This window comes from Panthera pardus, unplaced genomic scaffold (assembly GCF_024362965.1).
Source record: "Panthera pardus isolate Hobbes unplaced genomic scaffold, ASM2436296v1 HiC_scaffold_19, whole genome shotgun sequence".
In the NCBI taxonomy this organism is placed as follows: domain Eukaryota; kingdom Metazoa; phylum Chordata; class Mammalia; order Carnivora; family Felidae; genus Panthera; species Panthera pardus.
In genome coordinates this window covers 24,132,216-24,152,051 of record NW_026526754.1, presented here as the reverse complement: position 1 = coordinate 24,152,051, position 19,836 = coordinate 24,132,216, and the positions used below count along the sequence as shown (strand labels likewise).

Below are 19,836 nucleotides of genomic sequence, written 5' to 3'. Positions count from 1 at the left end.
TGGAAGCTTTCTGAGGGCAACAATTTTTGTCTGCTTCACTCGCGGCTGGTTTCCCAGAGCCCAGAGCACCCGCTCATAGCAAGTGCTCAGTAGATATCTGTTGAACGGAGAACGGATTTCTGTGGGCCACCCAAGATGTCTGGGGAAGCTGGGCAGCCTAGAGAGCTGGACCTCACTCTTAGATATTCCAGGGAGTTCCACAGAGACAGGGGCTTGGCTCATCTCCTCCCCAGGCTCCTATGTGAGGCCTAGAAACCGCTTTCCTGGCTCAGGCACAGCTGGAAACACCTCTGGAGGGACTGATCCGCAGAGCAGCATGGGCAGAGCCCCCAGGGTGACAACTACCCTTGGGCTCCCAAAGAGCCCAGCTGGGAGCGCCAGGCTGCTGAGCCGCCCACCTCAGCCACCCACATCTGCTGCCCAAGCCTCGCCGTGTGCACGCGTGAGCGCGCACACACACGCGCGCATGCACACACACGGCCTAGAACCCAGAGAGGGCTGTCTGCTCGGTCCAGCCCCTGCACTCCAGGGTCCAGAAGGCTCTCCAACCTGCTCCATGAAAACAACAACAGCAAAGAGGCCGCCTGGGACGGGGCTGGGCACGGCTTTGACAGGCAGGAGCATTATATAATTAACTGCCCCCCACGCCTCCTCCCCTTTGAGTAATGATGAACCCTGCCTCTCAGTTGCATAAGCCAAAATAATAATTACTCTCCAGCCCTCCATCACTCCTGGATGTGGCCAGGGAGCAGGTGTCTAGTGCCTGCTTCCTAAGATGTGGAGGCAGCAAGCAGGCAGGGAGAAGACCACACGTCCGTTCATGATTTCCATGCCCAGCAGAAGCACACAAGTCACTGCTGCGCCCCACGCCTTTCCCAGGCATCCATGCCTGAAAAATTAGCAAGCCGCCAAGAGGGAGGCACAGAGCCACTTCTGAGGATAAGCTCCCAGGTGGGGGAAGGGGGCATCTGGAGAGCAGGCTTGTTTGGGGTCTGGCTTCCAGGAACAGAAAATGCTCCGTGCCCGTCGGATGCAAGGAGGAGTGGACACTGGAGTGTCCGGGACAGGAGCACAGCTGCAAAGGAGCCCTGGCCGAGGCTCCCTGCACGGAAACCATCTTACGGCCAGGACAGGCGGGCGGGCTCGGCCCTGAATGTGGTGGCATGTTAGAATGAAGGCACAGAGCATTCCCTAAACTAACGGCGAAAATGATTCAGCCACTGGAAGGCGAGATTCCTGGGCCTCCTCCTCCCTCCCTCCAGCAGCCTCTCTGGCTGCGCTAGCCCGCGTCCAACCACCTAGAAGTTTATTGCCGTGTTGTGTTGCTTTGGGTTTGTGCTCCTCTCCCAATCGCTCCCTTTCCATTGGCTTGGGTTCATGAGGACTAAGGGAGGCCTCTCGGCACCGCAGGAAAACAAGCAGCAGAGCTGGGGCCTGACTCCCGGAGGCCAGCACTGAGGGAGCTCTGCCAACAAGGGGGAGGGGCCCTCTCCCAGCTCCCCTCTGCCCTTGGCGGGTCCCAGAGGAGGCCGTGAGCCCGGGGCCCAGGGCGAGTCTGGCCTTTCCAGCAGGTCTCTGGCCTGCGCTTGGATGATGCACTGACCCTCTACTCAGCTCCACGGCTCCGGGCCTGGCTCTGCTCCTGGAAAGCCCCCAATACCCTTCCCCTGGCACAGGGGCGCTGTCCCCCCACCAGGCCATGGGGCAACCTGTAGCCAGGGCAACTGTGGCCTCCAGGAAGCCCCAGGAAATGCCCCGGGTGCTCACGGCCCCCCCGCTGGAGGGAGAAGCTCAACTTCCCCAGAGGTAAACAGAAGAGGCAAGAGAAGAAGGTCCCTCCTCCTCCTCCCTTCAGCCCCTGGCCCGGCCCCCCCCCCCCACCCCACCGGGCGGCACCTACCTCCATCTGAGTAGGTCTCCGTGCCATAGCCGTCCTGCAGGCCGTTGCTCCAGGTCCCTTCGTACTTGGCCCCGTTGCCCGTGCACTCCCGCACCCCGTAGCGCCCCTTAAATCCGTGCGTCCACTCGCCCTTGTACACCCACTTCCCCTTGCTCTCCAGGCCGATGCCGTGGCGCTTGCCCTGCGCCCAAGTGCCCTGGTACGTGTTGCCGCTGGGCCAGGTGTAGACGCCCAGCACCTCGAAGCCGTGGCTCCACGAGCCGGTGTATTCGCCTTGGCCCTTGGGGCCGGTGCAGACGCCATGGCCGTGCGCCTTGCCGTCCTCCCAGCCTCCACAGTAGGACCCTCCATCGTCAAAATTAAACCTACCCCCACTGGACATGCATGTAACTCGGTTTGCAAATCCCGCAAACGGTGAAAAAAAAAAAAAAAACCAAGGCGATCAACAAACCGGATTCTTGGTTGGCTGGCTGGCTGGCTGGTTTTGTTTTGCTTTTTTTTTTTTTTTTTTTTTTTAAAGGAAGAATAGAGAAAGCGAAAAAACACAGCGAGCAGATCCCGGGCGGCGGGAGGCCGCGGCGCCGGCTTCGGCGGAATTTAAGTCAATTGGGGGCGATTATTCCTTTTCGAGCTGCGCCGCGGAGCCTGACCAGCGTCTCGCGCTCCCGCTGGAGACAGGACCGGAGGGGAGGAGGGAGGGGGAGGGGAAGGGAGGGGAGGGGGAGGGAGGGGGCAGGAGCAGGAGCGTCTGGTGCAAACGGCTCCACCTCAGCGGCAAGTGCCCCTCGGAGGCGAGCCCGCCGGGCTGGCCGCGCAGGCCGGGGCGGAGACGGCGGGCGGCTCAGGCCCGGGGCGCAGCCCCCCACCTGCGGCTGCCGCGCTGCGGGCGCCCGAGGGCGGCGGCGGGGCCCGCGGGCGGCGGCGGCACGGGCGGCGGCGCGGGCGGCTGCACCATATTGGGGGCCGCGGGCCGGGCCGGGCGGCGGCGGCGGCGGCGGCGGCGGCGGCGACGGCGGCGGCGGCGGCGGCAGCAGCAGCAATGCGGCGGGGCGGGCGGGCGGCGGCGGCGGCGGCGTGCGCTCCGGGCCCGGCTCGCGCGCTCGGGCCGGCGCGGCGCGCGCGCCCGCACCACACCCGCGCCCCCGACCCGCGCGCCCCCGGCCCACACCCTGCCCGCGCGCCCCGCACCCCACCGGCGCTCCCTCACCCCCACCCCCGATCCGCTCCCCTCCTGCGCCCGCGCGCCCCCGTCCCGGCTCCCCGGCTCCCCGGCTCGCGAGTCGCCCTTGCGCGCCCCCGACCGGGCCCGCCGCCCGCGCACCTCCCCACCCGCCCCCGACCCAGCCCGCTTGCCCGAGCGTCTCCCACCCGCGCGCCCCCGCACCAGCTCCCCGCCGGCGCGCCCGCCCCACCCAACCCCGACCCGCGCGCGCCCGAACCGGCCCCCTGCCCCGGGCGCGCGGGCGATCTGGAGAGGGGCGCTGCGGCCCCGGGGCGGAGAGCGCAGGGCGCGGGCGGGGACCCCCGGCGCCCGCCCTCCCGCACCCCCTACGCGGCGCTCCCGCCCGCCCCGCTTCCCCCTTGCCGGGCCGGCCTGGAAATTGGGGTCCAGACAGGTCGCCCCAGCACCCCCCCTTTCCCGGGACTTAGATTTAAAGGGACAGGAACTGCGTAACGGGAAGGCGCCCAGCACCCAGGGCGCTCTCTGCCCCCTCCCGGGAGTCGGGAGGTGAAGCCTGGCAGAGCAGGCCTGGGGCGTTCTGGGGTGCCCTTCGCGTTTCCTCTCTCCCACCCTGCACCTCGCCCCTGGCGCCTGGCTCCTATCTGCGACACCTGTCCCTGGCTTCACTGGAGAGGCTCTTGGCAGACCACAGGTGGTTGGTTTCCCCTAGGACAAATAATCCATCCTTCTTCCTTACAGTTTGGGGGCCACATGTGGGAGGAAGGGAGCCAGCTGCCCCAGAAAACATGTAGTTGATGAATGTCCCCTCCCCATAAATTAACAGAAAGTCGAGCCACACGCATGTCTGGGAGTAAAGACACCCAAATGCCGTCCCTTCCCAGCTCCCTGGCCAACAGGTAGCCCCCAACTCCGGGAGCGGTTGCGCTCTGGGGGAGCAAAGTAGGATTGTCACTAGGGCGTTACTTTCTCCACAGATACTCCCCCCACCTCCACCCCCAAGCGATGGTGTCTGATTCCTGGATCCGAGTATCCTGGGACCAATTTAAAATGCATTTCCTGGACCATAAATCTGCAGGCAGGAGCCGGGTTCCCAGCTCCCCCGGAACGTGTGCGGCAAACGGCAGCGCCGCTGCCCGAGTGCTGCGGGGGGAGGGGGGAGATTGCACGGGGTCTGGGCTAATTGCAGTGCGCCCGAGACTCCGCCGGCAGGGAGACAGAAACTGCCAGCCAGGCGGTGGAGCCGGAGATGGAGCCCACGGAAGAGGCGTGATTTGAAGCCTTCCAATCAGCCAGGGGCCCAGCTCACACCTTCTCGTGCCTGCATTGGTCCCATCTTTGGCTAAACAGGCTCCTGCTGGAAAACTAGCCGCCCCCCCCCCTCCCAAGACTCCCAGCGTTCAAGCTCAAGTTTCTGTCTTGCCCTGGGCACCAAAGCCCCACACCCCACCTAAAGCTCTAAGGGCCTGGCCTTCAGAGCAGTCACCTCCTCATCCACCCCACAAGCAGAAGGGCATTTAGGGAGTTTCCAGTTTTGCTTTGTGATTTGCAATTACAATGATTCAATGCGCCTCTGGTTGCTGTCTGCCTCCCTTGCTACCTGGAAGGTTTCTCTAGATGCCTAGGGGTGGAATTGTTGGGTAGAGCACATCTTGGGCTTAAAGAGGTTGGAGCTGGTCCCTTCTCGCCCTGCTGTGCCTTCCCCTTCTGGCTCTCCCAGCCCTGGCCACCCGTTGGTTATTACCAGACTTCCTACTATGTTTCCATTTATTTTCTTTTGTTAATCTAAATGGAAAGAGGCAGTGTCTCGGGGCTGTTTGGTGTAAATGAAAAATTACATATTGTGAACGTGTAGACAAACAGGCTGCAGACGTTCAGGTTCAAAGGATGCCTGGGTGGCTCAGTTGGTTAAGCATCTGACTCTTGATTTTGGCTCAGGTCATGATCTCACAGTTCATGAGATTAAGCCCCAGGCGTGTGCTCTCTCTCTCTCTCTGTCTCTCTGTGTCTCTCTCTCAATAAATAAATAAATAAACTTAAGGAAAAAAAAAAAAAGATTCAGGCTCAAATCCTGCCGCCAGGGCTGGCCAGCTGTGTGGTTTGGGCAGTCACTTAATACTGCTGAGCTCAGTTTTCTCACCTGTAAAATGGGCAGATACTAGTTCCCATACGGTTGCCATGAGGATTCAAGGACCTGACCCCCCAGCACGTAGTAAGCAGTGAAGAAGGAAACGGCGGTGCTATTAAGGAGTCCAGCCGCTCCTTGAAGGTTGTGGATTCCCACCTGGGGGCCCAACCTTGTGCCCGCTCCCTCCAAACCTCGTTGACATCAAATTGCTGTCCCCTTGTACACTCTGCACTTGCTTTCTTCCATTTTATTTCCAAACCGGTTTTTGCTGATTCAGCAGCCCTTCCTCACATAAGCAGTGGATTGCAACTGAGATCTTGCTGGAAAATGGTGACTGGTTTCAAGCAATTACTGGCCGGCATCTTATGCCTCTGGCTCACGCATACCCTTCCCCCCAGCAATTCCAACAGACCCTGTTTCTGACCTCCCCTAACCACCCCTCCCTCCTCTCCCAGGCGTGGTCACGTTTAGCTCCAGCAGTGACGGACTTTTTTTTTTTTTTTTTTTAACGTTTATTTATTTTTGAGACAGAGACGGACTTTATATTCTCTGAAATGCAGATACAGAGGCATTCCTTTTGGGCCATTTGGAAATCCTTCCCCCATAAAGCACGGCTGGTGGTACTGATTTCATTTTGGAGGAAACTCTCTAAGGCTATAAACACAGTACCACCCAGCAATTTCAAAACAAAATCCAGAAATAAAAACAAAAGCCATAGCACCATGCAGAATTTCACAGCTCTGTGCACCAGGCTCTGGGATGAGGACCTTGCCTTAGTGACCTCGCGGGCACTCCTCAGGTGACCTGGGCTTCTGTACTCACCTTTCAGAAAGACCGACTTGGGGACTGCCTCTGTGAACTGCCTGGCTGAAGGGAACAGAGCGAACCGAGCAGGATTGCTACCCAAGCTGACTAGTCTTCCAGCCTGGAAGCTTCCTGGCCTTCAGGCACATGCCCTGACTTTCCGCTGCCTGCTCCCTCTCCCCGCGGCCACAAGTTTTCCGATTTCAGATCCAGAAAGGCTCCTGGGCTCCCCATCTTAAAGGCCCCCCCCCTTCCGTCCACAGAAGCCTGTATCGTTCCCTCAACGAACTGAGCTGCGACATACCTTTGTTTGTCTTTTTGGCTGTGTCCATGTTCGCCAGGACCCTGGGATGCCCCGTTCTGTGTGCCCTCGACTCTCCTCCCGCTGCTGAGTTCAGCCCAAGTGACACAACGTCACTTGGAAGGTCAGGTACATGGCAACACGGCCTCTGCCCTGTGCTTGAGGGGCTGGTGCTTGAAACCGTGGAAGCCCGTGCAGCCCACGGAGGGGCACCCAGGGAGAGAAACGGGGCTTCCGGCCCATGTCCGCAGCTGGGCCCCAGCCCACAGCCGGCACCCGCTGATGGCTGTGTCAGAATACCAGATCTGCCAGCTCCAGGCCGGTCACCCCAGCTGTGGCCACGCCGAGCAGGGACCTCACCCATGGGGCTTTCCTCGTCATGCCTGGTTGTAATTGCAATTTTTAAAAATTGTTGTTTAAGATTATTTATTTGGAGAAAGAGAGAGATCAAGCATGGGAGGGGCAGAGAGAGAGAGAGGGAGAGAGAGAATCCCAAGCACAGAACCTGAGGGCTCCCACTCTCGAGCCATGAGATCATGACCTGAGCTGAAATCGAGTCAGATGCTCCACCGACGGAGCCACCTGGGCGCCCCATAACTGCAGTGTTTAAAACTTGAGGTACAATGCCATGCAACACGGTACTAGTCTCGGGTGTATGACGTAACGATTTGACATATGTACCCATAGGACGGCCGGGAAGTCTGGTTAACGCTCATTGCCACACATAGTTAATGGAATTTCGCTTTCTTAGGATGAGAGCTTTTCAGATCTATTCTCTTGGCAACTTTGAAATATGACAGTATTATTAACTACGGCCATGATGCTGTTCATTAGATCTCTGTGACCTATTTCTTTTGGAGCTGGAAGTCTGTGCCTCTCGAGTCCGTTCACCCATTCAGCCCACCCCCCACCCCCACCTCAGGCAACCACCAATCGGTTCTCTGTATCTATGAGATGAGTTTGTTTTGTTTTGTTTTGTTTTTGGATTCCACATAGAGGTGAGATCATATGGTACTTGTCCTTCTCTGTCTGGCTTATCTCACGGAGCAAGATGCCCTCAAGGTCCATCTATGTTGTCACAAATGGCAAGACGTCCTCTTTATGGCTTAGTAATATTCCATTATAGACATGAACCACATTTTCTTTAGCCACTCATCCCTCAGTGGACACTCGTCTCCATCATAATTTCAATTTCTGAACAGAATAAATGATTGTTATTATGTTAAGCCAGGCAGAGGGCATGCAAACTACAGCTCAGGGGCCAAAGGCTGGTCTTCAGAGACCAAGTGTGATTGGAACCCAGCCATGACCATCCGCAAACACACGGCGACAGCTGCTTTCACACTACAGCGGCAGAGTTGAATAGTTTCGACTGAAACCACATGGCCCATAAAGCCTAAAATACTCCCCACCTTTTCCTTTAGAGGAGAAATGCACAGAGCCCTGTGTCCTCGTCTGCTCAGGCTGCCGTAACAGACTGCCACAGACTGAGCGGCTTCAGTAACGGGAATGTATTTCTCAAAGCTCTGGAGGCTGGAAACCGAGCTCAGGTTCGGGGAGGAGCCCTCCTCCTGGCTTGCAGGTGACTGGCTGCCCGCTCACTGTGTCCTCACATGGCAGTGGGGTGGGAAGGGAGAGAATGAGAAAACTCTCTGGTGACTCTTCTTATAAAGACACTAATCCAATGGGATCAGGGTCCCACCCTTATGACCTCATTGAACCTCTGGTACTTCCGTACCCCAAAGACAGCCTTGCTAGAGGTTAGGGCTTCGATACGTGAATTGAAGGCACGAGCATTCAGTCCGTAACACCCTGTTTTAAGCCACTAAGTTTTGGGGTGGTTTGTTACGGAGCAGTGGCACCCAGACCAGTGCTTCTGTGCTTCTGGCACATGGCTCTGTGCCCCTCCCTCCTCATCTGTAAAATGGCACCAACGCCTGTTCCTACTGTGCAGGGAGGGCTGGGGCAAAGAGGACACGGCTCAGCCCACGTGAGTAAGGTGGTTTGGGGTCCCTACTGCCTCACTGGTCCCCGATAACTCACAGCTGTTATTCCTTGCCCCCTCAGGGGTGGTCATTCTCAGGAACGGAGATGACCCCGAGGGTGCTGTGCCCCCTGTCCTCCTCCCAAACCACCTGATTGTAGGACTTCACCTGCCCATGCTTGTATGGCCAAGTGTGCCCTACCATACAAGATGGCGGTCACTTGGAGGCACCCATGAGATTGTGCTGGGGCTCCCGATTCTCCCAGACCAGAGGCAGAAAACGATGCCAGCCCTGGGTGGGAGGAGGACCTTGAAAGCCTTATTTCATCTGAGTCCTGGCATGGGATCCAGTCCTTTGGGATCCAGACTCTGACCATCTCTTTCTTCTTAAAGATGGGGAAACTGAGGGTCAGGCAGGTAAAGCGAGTGGCCCCCGGTGACATATAGCTAGCAAGTGCCAGCGTCGGGGCTTGACCCCAGAAGAGCCAGGTGAACTTTGAGGGGAATGTCCTCCTGGGGTGCTGCCCGCTGCCAGCACCTGGCCCTCTGGGCAGGCATCCCATCCCCAGAGATGGGTCCACATGGACATGATACAGAAGAATCCTTTGTTCTTGATTAGTTGATGACCACCTCCAGAGTCGAAAGTCTGCTAAGGAGAAAAGTTGAGAAACCTAGTCTGAGCTTTGCAATTGTAGTCTCAGACCCCCTGCTGGGAGCGTCTTTTTTTTTTTTTTTCCTTATGCTGCCCCCCCCCCCCCCCCGCATCTTAGTCGCCAGCAATGCAGTGGTAACAGTGGCTAACTGTTCCTCATGACAACTCCAAGACGATGTTGTTACCCCCACATTTCAGATGAAGAAACTGAGGCAGAGGGCAGGTAAATGCCTTGCCCAAGATCCGCAAGTCAATTCTCCAGGAATCGGTTCTCCAAGCTAGGCATTCCAATTCCAGCTGTTTCCAGACTCATCCAAACCAACGGTCCTCCCAGCTGGAGTGCCAGGAACCCGGATCCCTGGCCGTTCTCCCAGCTGGGCTCAGTGTCCCCAAAACCCGACCTCCAAGACACGTCCGCTGTAGGGTGGGCGCCACTTTACAGGTGAGGAGCCAGAGGTTAGGGCCAACGAGCGAACCTGCAGCAAGCAGCCGTCTGGGTTCCCAGCAGACACGTGGCCACCTGCTGACCTGTGACGTCCCCTCCCCCGACACAGCCACTGGAATGATGACATCAGGAGCAGCAGCTGTAGTGCTCTGTCACTGCAGCCACTGCTCTCTCTGCCTGCCCCCCCCCCCATGCAGGTGACAAGCACAGGGGCGATAATAGCACCGCCCACTTCAAGATACAGAGCGTTTCCCTCAGGTACGTCCTACAGTATCCGCCCCCCGCCCCCCCGCCAGGGAACAGCTATGCTGACTTATATCACCATAGATTAGTTCTTGTCCTTGGACCTCATATCCGTGGACTCATACATTTGTGTCTTGCTTCTCTCATTCAACATTATATCTCGGATTCATCTGATTGGCTCTGGGTAACAGCACTTTGTTCTTGGCAGTGCTGTATAGGATTCCATTGCACGAATATACTACAATTCCTTTCTCTCTTCTCCTGTGGATAGAATCCGAGCTTCCAGCCTGGGGGTTGTCTTGAGCGGAGCTGGTCTGAGCACTGTTGTATGTGTGTCTTCTGGCAGACACCCATCTCCCCTGGGCATATGCCTAGGAGTGAATTTCCCGGGACCTAGCCTAGGCGTATATTTCATTTTGAGAATTGTGTTCTCCAAAGTGGTCAGGTCAGTTTGCAGCCCCCTCCCCCACCCCCAACAGAGGGTGAGGATTCCAGCTGCTTCCTGTCCGCACCAACACTTGGTGATATCAGCCTTTAAAAGTTTAGCCAATGTAGTGTGCTTTAGTGGTATATCATTGTGATTCTAATTTGAGTTTCTGAAACACTTTGTAAATTAATTAGGCTTGTTTTTTTTATGTATAGCTCACTACTTAATTTCAACTTAATAGATATAAACATATCTTTTCTTATTTCTTATTTGCTCTATTTATTTTTACAGTCTCCTTCTGAGAGTATCATATGCCACTGATTTTCTATTTAGATTACTAATGTGAAGTTTTCTTTGAAGATAAATCCATCCAAGTTTTTAAAAAAAGAAAGGAGGTGAGGGGAGATCCAATTAAAGAGAAATAGTATGCAACGAATAGACCAGCACGGATGGGAACATGGCAATTGTTGAAGACATAGAGACCTCTCCAACCCTGGGGGTAGAGTAGAGACCTCCCCAACCTTGGGGGTAGAGTAGAGACCTCTCCAGCCTTGGGGGTAGAGTAGAGACCTCTCTGCCATTGGAGGTAGAGTAGAGACCTCTCCAAACTTGGGGGTAGAGTAGAGACCTCTCCAGCCTTGGGGGTAGAGTAGAGACCTCTCCAGCCTTGGGGGCAGAGGAGAGACCTCTCCAACCTTGGGGGCAGAGGAGAGACCTCTCCAACTTGAGGGTAGAGTAGAGACCTCTCCAGCATTGGGGGTAGAGGTGAAAGCAGGCTCTAGACAGAAGCCAGGGGCTGAAAAGTCAGAACCCAAGTGTCTCCCTCATCCTGGGCCCCCGTCTCTGCTCTCGCCTGACTACTCTCTGTGTCTGCTCTCCACAGTCTGCACACTCTGCTCTTTCCTTTGCTCTCAGTCCCTGACAGTCAATAAACTGGACTCTATAGATCCAGATTCCTGGGTGAGACTCAGCTAGGGTCAGCTTGAGTCAGGCACCGTTTCTGACCATAAGCCGTGGTCAGGGACTGGGGGCTTGCCTTGCGATGGCAAGCAAAGGACATGGTTGGCCTTTCTAGCACAAGTGGAGGAAGCACATTCTGAGGCAAAAATTGGGATGTTCCATTGATGGGACAGATGATTTGAAATTAAGAATGGAAGAGCTTTGAAAAATGGTAGGCGTAATTATACTTCTTTATTTACCAAGATCTACAACTGTCTATGATGCCAGGGAGCACTGTCCTGGCCATTCAATTTCTAATGAAAAAGAGAGAGGTGGAGGAGGAAGAAGGAAGAGGAAAATGAGGATAATACAGAAGTGATATGGATGGATTAGCAAGAAGAAAAGGGAGGCTGTGATGAGGAAGGTGGTGATGAGGAGGAGGATGCTGACAGTAATGATGATGATGATGGTGGTGATGTTGATGATGGTGGTGGTGATGGTGATGATGGTGGTGATGGTGGTGATGGTGGTGGTGGTGATGATGATGATGGTGGTGATGATGTTGATGATGGTGGTGGTGATGGTGATGATGGTGGTGATGGTGGTGATGGTGGTGATGGTGGTGATGTTGATGGTGTGGTGATGGTGATGATGGTGGTGATGGTGATGATGGTGGTGATGATGGTGATGATGGTGATGGTGATGATGACGATGGTGATGGTGATGATGATGGTCATAATAGCGGTGATGAGGAGGAGGATGATAGTGATGATGGTGACGATGATGACTAATTTTCACATTTTTGTGCCTGGCTCTGTATTGAGCACTTTACGTTCACTATCACATTTCATCCTAAAACAACTTTATGAGGCTGCTACTGTTATTATCCCCATTTTACAGATGGGGAAACCTGAGGCTGAGACAGGTCAAGTCACTTGCCCAAGTAGAAACTAACCCAAGCAGCTGCCAGCAGAGTATGGCATGTGACAACCATGTTCCTCTGTCTCAAGTGCATCAACGTCCCCTCACTGGGGAAGATGACCTGTTGTCTGTGGTTGAGCCACATATTTGTATAATTTAATAAATGGTTAGACAGCAAATGTCCATGAGCAATCAACCACCCAGGCCCACGAACTGAACATTATTCCCACCCCAAAACCCATTTTGTGCCCCTCCCCAGTCATAACCCTCTCCTGTGGGACGGAACCATCCATCCGAACTTACACGATCATCCTTTTTTCCCTTCTATTGTTACCACCTGTGACTCTGTATCCTGAAACACTGTAGTTTCATTTTGCCTCTTGTTGAATTTTATGCGACTGGAATTGGACTCGACTCATACTTTTTTGCCCGAAATTATGCTCGAGGCTCATCCTCGTGGTTGTGTGTCTCTGGGGTCCTTTGTCCCCTTGGCTGTACAATATTCCATGGTCTGGATGTCCATTCCACTGTTATTGGACACTTGGGTTGTTTCCAGTTCGGGGCCATAGTCCGTGTGTTCTGAAATGTGTGCGCAGGAACACTCACTGCTCTCGGGACTCACCATAGACCCCCCTCTCCAGGGATCCCCGCCCAGCAGGTGCCTCCTCTCTGAGCTGCAGTAGGACCTGTGCTCCCCCCATTACAGCATATGTCACTCTGCCAGGTAGCTATCTCTTGATTCAAGGCCTCATCCAGTCACGTGGGACAGGGAGGCGTGCGGCCCAGTGGGACCCTGTTGGGCTCCTCTCCTCCCCACCCAGCGCCCAGCACAACGTCCGGCACTAGGAATGTGATCATAGAATTTCGAGTAAATGGTGAATGAAAAAACCAATAAATGAATGAACAGTCAGCGTTCCCCTAACATTTGTTGAATCGGAGCAGGTCACGGAAGTGAATGGTAGAGCCCGGAGGCGCTGTTAAGACGCAAGGCCGTGGCTGTTTCCGATCTGCATCTTGACCTTGTTGGACACCCGCTGATATCACCAACATGGCACTTGGGGACGTAGTCCACAGTGGAGGAGCGGGGAGAGAGCCTCACTCTCTCCCCGCTCAGCAGATGATGTGTCGGACATAAAGACATCCAGAAAAGCGCTTCCCGGAGGGAGTGCTCGCCTCTGCTCCTCCTCTGCTTCCCAGGGCTAATAAGTGGGATTAGACCTCCTCGGAATGAGGCGGCTAGTGGTTCCCCATGCCCCTTCCTTACCCACCGCGTATCCGACCCGCCCATCCCCAGAAAATGAGTGAGCTGGGTGGTGGCAGGCGTCTTCACCGAAAAGGAAGACGAAAGTTGTAGAGTCTGAGCGAGGGCTGTGGGCAGGGGGCTGAGCTCCCATGGGTTAGGGGTGTCTCTGAGGGTCCAAGGCAGCGTGGAGAGGCTCAGAGGCTGGGGATATGCACCCAGAAGTCACAGTAGTGGATTGGAGCCCCGGCCAGTGTAGACCAGCTTCGTTCCACACACAGGCCTGGCCAGGGGCGTTCACGACTGTCCTGTTAATGACAGACTGCTGGCCTGCAGATGACGTCCAGCCTCCTTCACACGGTTTACAAGGCCTCCCTGACCGGCGCCTGCCAACCCCTCTGCCTCCCCGCTCTCCCTCCTCTACTTCACCCTGCCTAGGCTGGCTCCGCCCTCTGTTTCTGCTCCCCTGCGTGCCACAGCTTAGTAACTGCTTCTTCCAGGAAGCCTGCCTGACTCCCGCCCTGTCCAAGCCCAGGACAGGTGCTCCCAGACCTTCTGAGTCATAGCACCGGGCACAGTGTACGGCCCAGGCTTGTTTCCCTAGCACCATTCTCTGTGAATGACTTACAAGAGGCACCGTGGCCATGGCATTCACACCCTATCCCAGCTCTGTCTGTATATAACAGGTGCTCAGTAAATACGTTCTGGGTGACTGAATGAATATGGTGATCGAGTATTTGCAGAGCATCAGAGAGTGACTCAGAGGTAACCAGGACAGATTCTGCCCTCTTTCAGCCTTGTCCCCCAACTTTGCCTTCCTGAGAGGCGAGCCAGGAGGGCCTCCCTCTCCGCCCTTTGAGTGGCTACTTTCTGAACAGAAAGCCTCAACGGATAGAAGGTTGCTCGGTATCCGTTACCCCCACTCCGGCGAAAGCGTTCACGCCTCCCCCCAGTTCTCATCCCCACTCTTAGTAGGTCTCCACCCAGGTGCTGATGACCTCTTTTACCCCCTGAACCACGCAGAACCGGAAGCCAGCCTGTGTTTGAACCTGGCCACTTACTGATGCACAGAAGCTAACAATCCCCTTTCTGGTTACATCACTTGGAGCCGGGTTTCCTTTCCTTGCAAAGGGGGTGCGTGTTTTTTTTTAAATAGTTTTATTGAGATGTGATTCACATGCCATGTAATACACACGTTTAAAGTGTACAAATCAGTGTTTTTAGTATAATCATAAAGTTGGGAAATACCGCCACAAGGTGATGTTACCGTCTCATCACCCCAAAGAGAAACCTCAAGTTCCTGGCGGTCACTCCCCGGCGCCCACCCCCCAGCCCTGGGAAAGCACGGATTGGCTTTCAGTCTCTAGGGATGTGCTGGCTCTGGACATTTCATCAAAACAGAATCATCCGAGAGGATGTCGGACATCTCTCACCCGGCACAATGTCCTCAAGGTTCATCCATGTTGTGGCAGGTGTCAGAACTCCCCGTCTTTTCACGTCTGAGTAATGCCCCACTGTGCAGATGGGGCACATTTTGTCCGTCTGTTCCTCAGCTGCTGGGCATTTGGGTTGCTTCCACCTTGGGTTCCGGTGGATAATGCTGCCTTGAACGCGTGTGTTCAAGTCTTCATGTGCGTTCTCATTTCTCGTGGGTGCAAACCTCGGAATGAAATTGCCGGGTCATGTGGTGACTGCATCACCTTCTGAGGGGCCCCCAGACCACATTCCGGACCAGCTGCCCCACCACCCAGGCTTAGTGACACAGAGCCTCTTTGCAGGTGTTTGTTGGACATCTGCATGCCTCCCGAAGAGATATTCATTCAAACCCCTTTCCTTTTTGCAGCTCGTGCTTTTATTATGAGTTGTAGGAGCTCTTTGTATATTCTGGATACAAACCCCTTCTCAGATGGATGATTTGCAAAAAATGTCTTCCTTTCCGGGACTTTGATTTTGGTCACGCCCGGTGTCACTTGTGCTGCTGCGGTCGTTGCTAAAGAGTCTGAACACACCCACCTTCTGTGAGAGGACTGCTCACCCCTGCCCTCTGTCCTCTCAGCGAGGCAGCCTGGCCTCCCAGCGACAACCTGAGGAGGGGGTGGTTCTGAGCCCACCACATCGGGGTCACCTGCTCCCGCAAACAGCGTGTTCTCAGAGGAAGCATCTCAGGCACCCGGAATGACCAGATTCTGAGCCACACCCCCCACGGTGGCTGCAGCTGACGGACATTCCAGGGCTTCCCGAAGGAAGGGCAGGAAGGGAGCAGCGGCAGGAAGCCGGACAACCACAGAGCATGGGCGCCGGTCACACTCTACCCCTCTGGGGGCTGACGGGCCTGGAGCTTGCTGACTCACGGGCTCTCCCGGCCCGTTACCGCTCCTGTGAGCTCCATCCACCCCAGAGAACACGCGGCCTCAAGCTAGCGCTAGCGGGAGCCAGTGTCTGCCCTCTGCCACCTGAAGAGTGGAGCAGATCGGATACTTCCTGTGCCCCGCTCCCTCCCCACCCACCTTCCTGCCTCCAGAACACAGACCCGTCACCCCGACCACTCAACATGCATTCGAGAAGCCGAAGGCTAGGGTCAGGGATACAGAGAGCAGAGCAGGCGTGGTCTGGGGCCACGTGGCCAGAAAGCGATCACACTCGAGGCTCCACACGCCCTGACGACAAATGGCAGTTAGGTCTGGGTAGTAAGGAGTCGTGTCCATCAAGAAGCCCCCCGACTGGGGTAGTAAGGAGTCGTGTCCGTCGAGGAGCCCCCGACTTGGGTAGCAAGGAGTCAAGGGCACACAACTGTAAGGGAGCCTTGGCGTTGACCTGGCGGCAGGTGGCGACAATCCCTCCGTCTATGGAGAGGCATTACTCCGGAACTGTGCACAACCCCACGTGGGAGGGCCCCCAGAAAAGGAAGCAGACACCCCAGCGTGGGAGGCGCAGAGCCTCCGTGCTCGCTGAGCTGGCTGTCCCAACCTCACTTCGCCCTGCAGCGGGGCCTCGGCTTTGGGGGCACGAGACAAGGCTCCCTTGTGGAAAGGGCTGGGACCCTTGAACTATAGCATCTTTTCTGCAGAACAGATGTTAACAAGGTGCTTGGTCCCTGTGTTAGCCGTCACACTCACTACCCACGTTCTAGGGAGTGTGGAAAACCACACCCAAGAAACGAGAACCACTCCCCCAGGGCCCAGCAGTCACACAGGTAACGATTTATTTCCTTCAAGTCGTTTCCTTCGGTGCGCAGTGAACACGCATCTACTTTACAAACTCAGCGTCACGTGGAAAAGGCTGTTTTGACCTTCGCTTTTTCTTCAGGTAGCAGTAAGTCCCGGACATTTCCCTGTTTCATTAAATTGTCTTCTACAGCCCAGCTTAATAGCTGCTGGTGTCCATCTGTGGCCGTTAATAATAGCAAACGTTTACACGTGTGTGTTGTTTATATTGTGCTTTTGAGGCCTTGGCTTACCTCGTGCTCATATGTTCTCAGTGCTTTTCATATACCAGCTCATTTAATCCACACGGCACCTGCGTGAGCTAAGGATCCTATTAGGACCCATTTTACAGAGGAGGAGGTTGAGGCGCAGAGAGGTAAAGCCATTTGCCCAGGATCACACAGGCACTAAGCGGCGGGGGCCAGGATCTGAGCCCAGGTGTCTGGTCCCAGAGTCTACACTGCCTCTAAAGCTCCCTCATCATGGGCACGAACGGGGCAGGGATGGTCCCGGGGAGTCAGGGCGGGCTGTCTCCTCTTTGGAGCTCTGGAAGGCATCCTGACAGGGGGCAGGAGGGCCGGCTGACTGCGCGCCCAGCGTATCACCGATGCTAGGCTGTCTGTGCCCACGGTTCCCGGGAGCCTACGGTGGGGAAGGTGGTTGCACCTGTCTGTGTGGCCACATGCGCCCTCTGGCACCTGTGAGAAGTGCTGGAAACCCCTTTACCACGGAGCTGCTGTTAGCTTCAGCAGCATTAGCTGCAGTAATGATTCCCGACCCCTCTGGTCTCAAGCATCATGTTCCAGAATGCCCTAGGCTGCCGATAGTGATGCTGGCCTGTGTTGCCTCAGACAGGGGCTTCGCTGGTCGTGGAAACCAGCAACTCCAGGGGCAGCCACAACAGCAAGGGCCTCGGCTGGCAGAACAGGCCCTCCTTCCCCTGGGAAGCCACATAAGCCCCTGAGGTTCTGGGACTTTGTAAGGGAAGAAGGGAAGAAGGCATAGGCTGCAGGCCGGTATGGAAGGGTGTTCGCGTGTCCTTGCGGGTCCCCCAAACTGGACAGTAGGACCCCCAGTTCTATAGACAGAGTGCATCCCCCCGGCCAGCCCCCAGCACTGGAGACGCACCGTCCTGCCCTCGGGCATAGATAACACGGCTCACACAGCGGGGCTGCTGGGGGGCTTGGGGGTGGAGAATGGTCTGCCGACTGTCTGACCCGAATTGCTAACCCTGCCCTGTCCTAGGTGGACGACTTCGGCCTCCTCAACATTCGTGGGCCCCGGAGAGCCACTGCCCAGGTTGCTGTGAATGGGACACCCACAGTAAGAGCTGTGCCACCAGATCAAACGTGTCCACGTGTGCCCTCCGCTTGCTTTTGTTGAACAGATTCGGAAACGTACAAGGGCCAGGTCAAGGGCATTTTGCAAACCTGCTGCTGTCGTCGGACGGTCCCCTTTGTCACGGCGCTGCTCAACCCTCCACAGCACCAGAATCACCTACTCTTGTTAAACGGCGGCACTGGTTCAGCAGGACTGGGCGGGGCCTGGCGCTCTGCATTTCTGATGCGCTGGTCCAGGGGCACCCTCTCAGCTGTAGGGGTCGCCCAGGCGCACATGGGCTCTCTGCCACCGTCCTCCTGCAGGAAGCCTGGTGCCCCTGGGGCCCCACAGACCACAGCCCCAGGCAGGGTGTTAATGTCGCCGTGGGGGGCTAGAGAAGGCTGGTTCTTGGCAAGCTCCCGCCAGCCTCAAGGAGCCTGAACCTCTGCCATTAGCCGCCCGTCCAGCCGGGCTGTTTATGCAGCCAATTTCGGCGAATCTAATCCACCCCGAGAGGATGGGAGAGACCAGCTCTCTGCACCAAGGCCAGGCGGCGGGCGTCCAGCCCCGCACGCGGCGGGGCCTACAGGCTTCCGGCAGCAGCTAGCAGGTCCGGAGAGGATGGCGGGCCGAGGGAGACCCCGTCTGGACGGGAGCGGCCGTGCAGCGCGGAAGCCGGCTCTCTCGGCCGCAAACCCCGGCAACGGGGAACCAACCCGAGAGGAGACACAGGAGTAGATGCCGTTTCCCTTCTACCCCACCAGGCTGCAAGCGCCCGTTCCTCGCACTGGGGCCGGGGGAGGCCAGAGGCAAACGGACAAACAAGCAGATAACTTGAATCCTGGTACAAGTTGGGCGGAGGGCACAAAAAGAGTGTTGGCCACACGAAATTGCCGATTTGGGCCATTTTTGTACTCCCGAAGGGCCGTTTCACGCAGTTCGGTGTTAATCCCAAGAACAAATTCAGGGTTGTTTTTACAGTCCCCCCCCACCCCCTTCCTCGGAACACGCAAAGCTGGTATATTTGTATGCAATCACATATTTCGCACATATTGCTACCAACAGGTGCCAGGTGCTCTGCATCCCTCTGTCCCTCTGACAGCGGAGAAATTCTGGACGAAGCTCTGGGGACTTTAGGGAGCCAGGGCTCCTGTTTCTTCTTTCCAGCATAAGAGCACTGCTGTGCCTCATGGTATGCTTCTCAGAGCCACACGCCGGTGAGGGGCTAACATGGGGGAGAGGCCCCGGGGTGGGGGGCGCTGGCGTCTGTCCGTGTCGGCGGGGGCCCCTCCTCTTCAACTTTTCTCTCCCACCGAGATGCTGAGGGTCAGCCCCAGGAAAGACCAGCAGGTGGGGTGGGGAGGGAGGCCAGACGGAGGGCTCCTCGCCCCCTGAGAATGCTAACTCAGGGTGGGGTGGAGCCCTCCTGCTCCAGGAGACAAAAGCACCAATATGCTAACATGTGGCCAGATTCCCGACTCACCTGGCCCCAGCCTTCCAGAATCTGGAGGTGAGAACTTCCCAGGGGTCGCTGTGCTGTGGCCACGCTGGAGGGACAGGGGGAACCCCCGCCAAAGTTGGGTTTGGACGTCAAGAGTGATGAGGCACACACATGCTCAGAGGGCGGGAACAGGTTGTCACTCCTGTGATGGCGCTTTCTGGGGAGAGCCAGGCAGCCCCCTAATTGCTGCAAAAGGGCTGGAAAGAGCAAGGGAAGGAGACGGGCCTGGGGCCTTACTGCGGCTGGAGGGTGGGGGCTCTTCCCCCAGGAGAGGAGCAGCCGGGGCGGGACGTGGGGCACAGGGAGAGGGGATAGGACTCGACGGCCACCAGCAGCGCAGAGTCTAAGATGGAATCAGATGCCAGCGCACGTGGGCACGCCTGCCTCCGGTTGCGAGACACTCGGTCACACGCACACCCACGTGCACATATGACGCACGGGGAGCGTGATGACCCCTGGGAGTCTCGGCGCATCAGCAACTGTGGGGGTGAATTCAACCCACCTCTCCAGAGCACCCCCAGAGCGGCTCCATTGTCAACACGCACCCCAGATCCAAATTACGAAGAGCTCAGCACGTACCGGACGCCTGTGTACCCAGATCGAACAAATGCTAATTTTGTTCTTACGTGCTTTGAGTGTTTTTTGAGG

The 19,836-nt window shown here is 56.5% G+C and overlaps 1 protein-coding gene across 11 annotated transcripts in view; it reads right to left on the bottom strand.

Annotated features, from left to right (window-relative positions):
- JPH3 (junctophilin 3) overlaps positions 1 to 19,836 on the bottom strand; it is a 161,610-nt gene that overhangs the window by 76,194 nt on the left and 65,580 nt on the right. Inside the window, exon 1 of one of the 11 annotated variants that reach the window (XM_053906742.1) lies at positions 1,901 to 2,908. The exons of 9 other annotated variants lie outside the window; for them this stretch is intronic. In XM_053906742.1, the coding sequence (XP_053762717.1) occupies positions 1,901 to 2,282 (382 nt within the window). In that variant the 5' untranslated portion in view covers positions 2,283 to 2,908. Of the gene's footprint in view, positions 1 to 1,900; positions 2,909 to 19,836 lie in introns of those variants that run through there. One more of the 11 variants, XM_053906731.1, reaches the window with a different exon arrangement.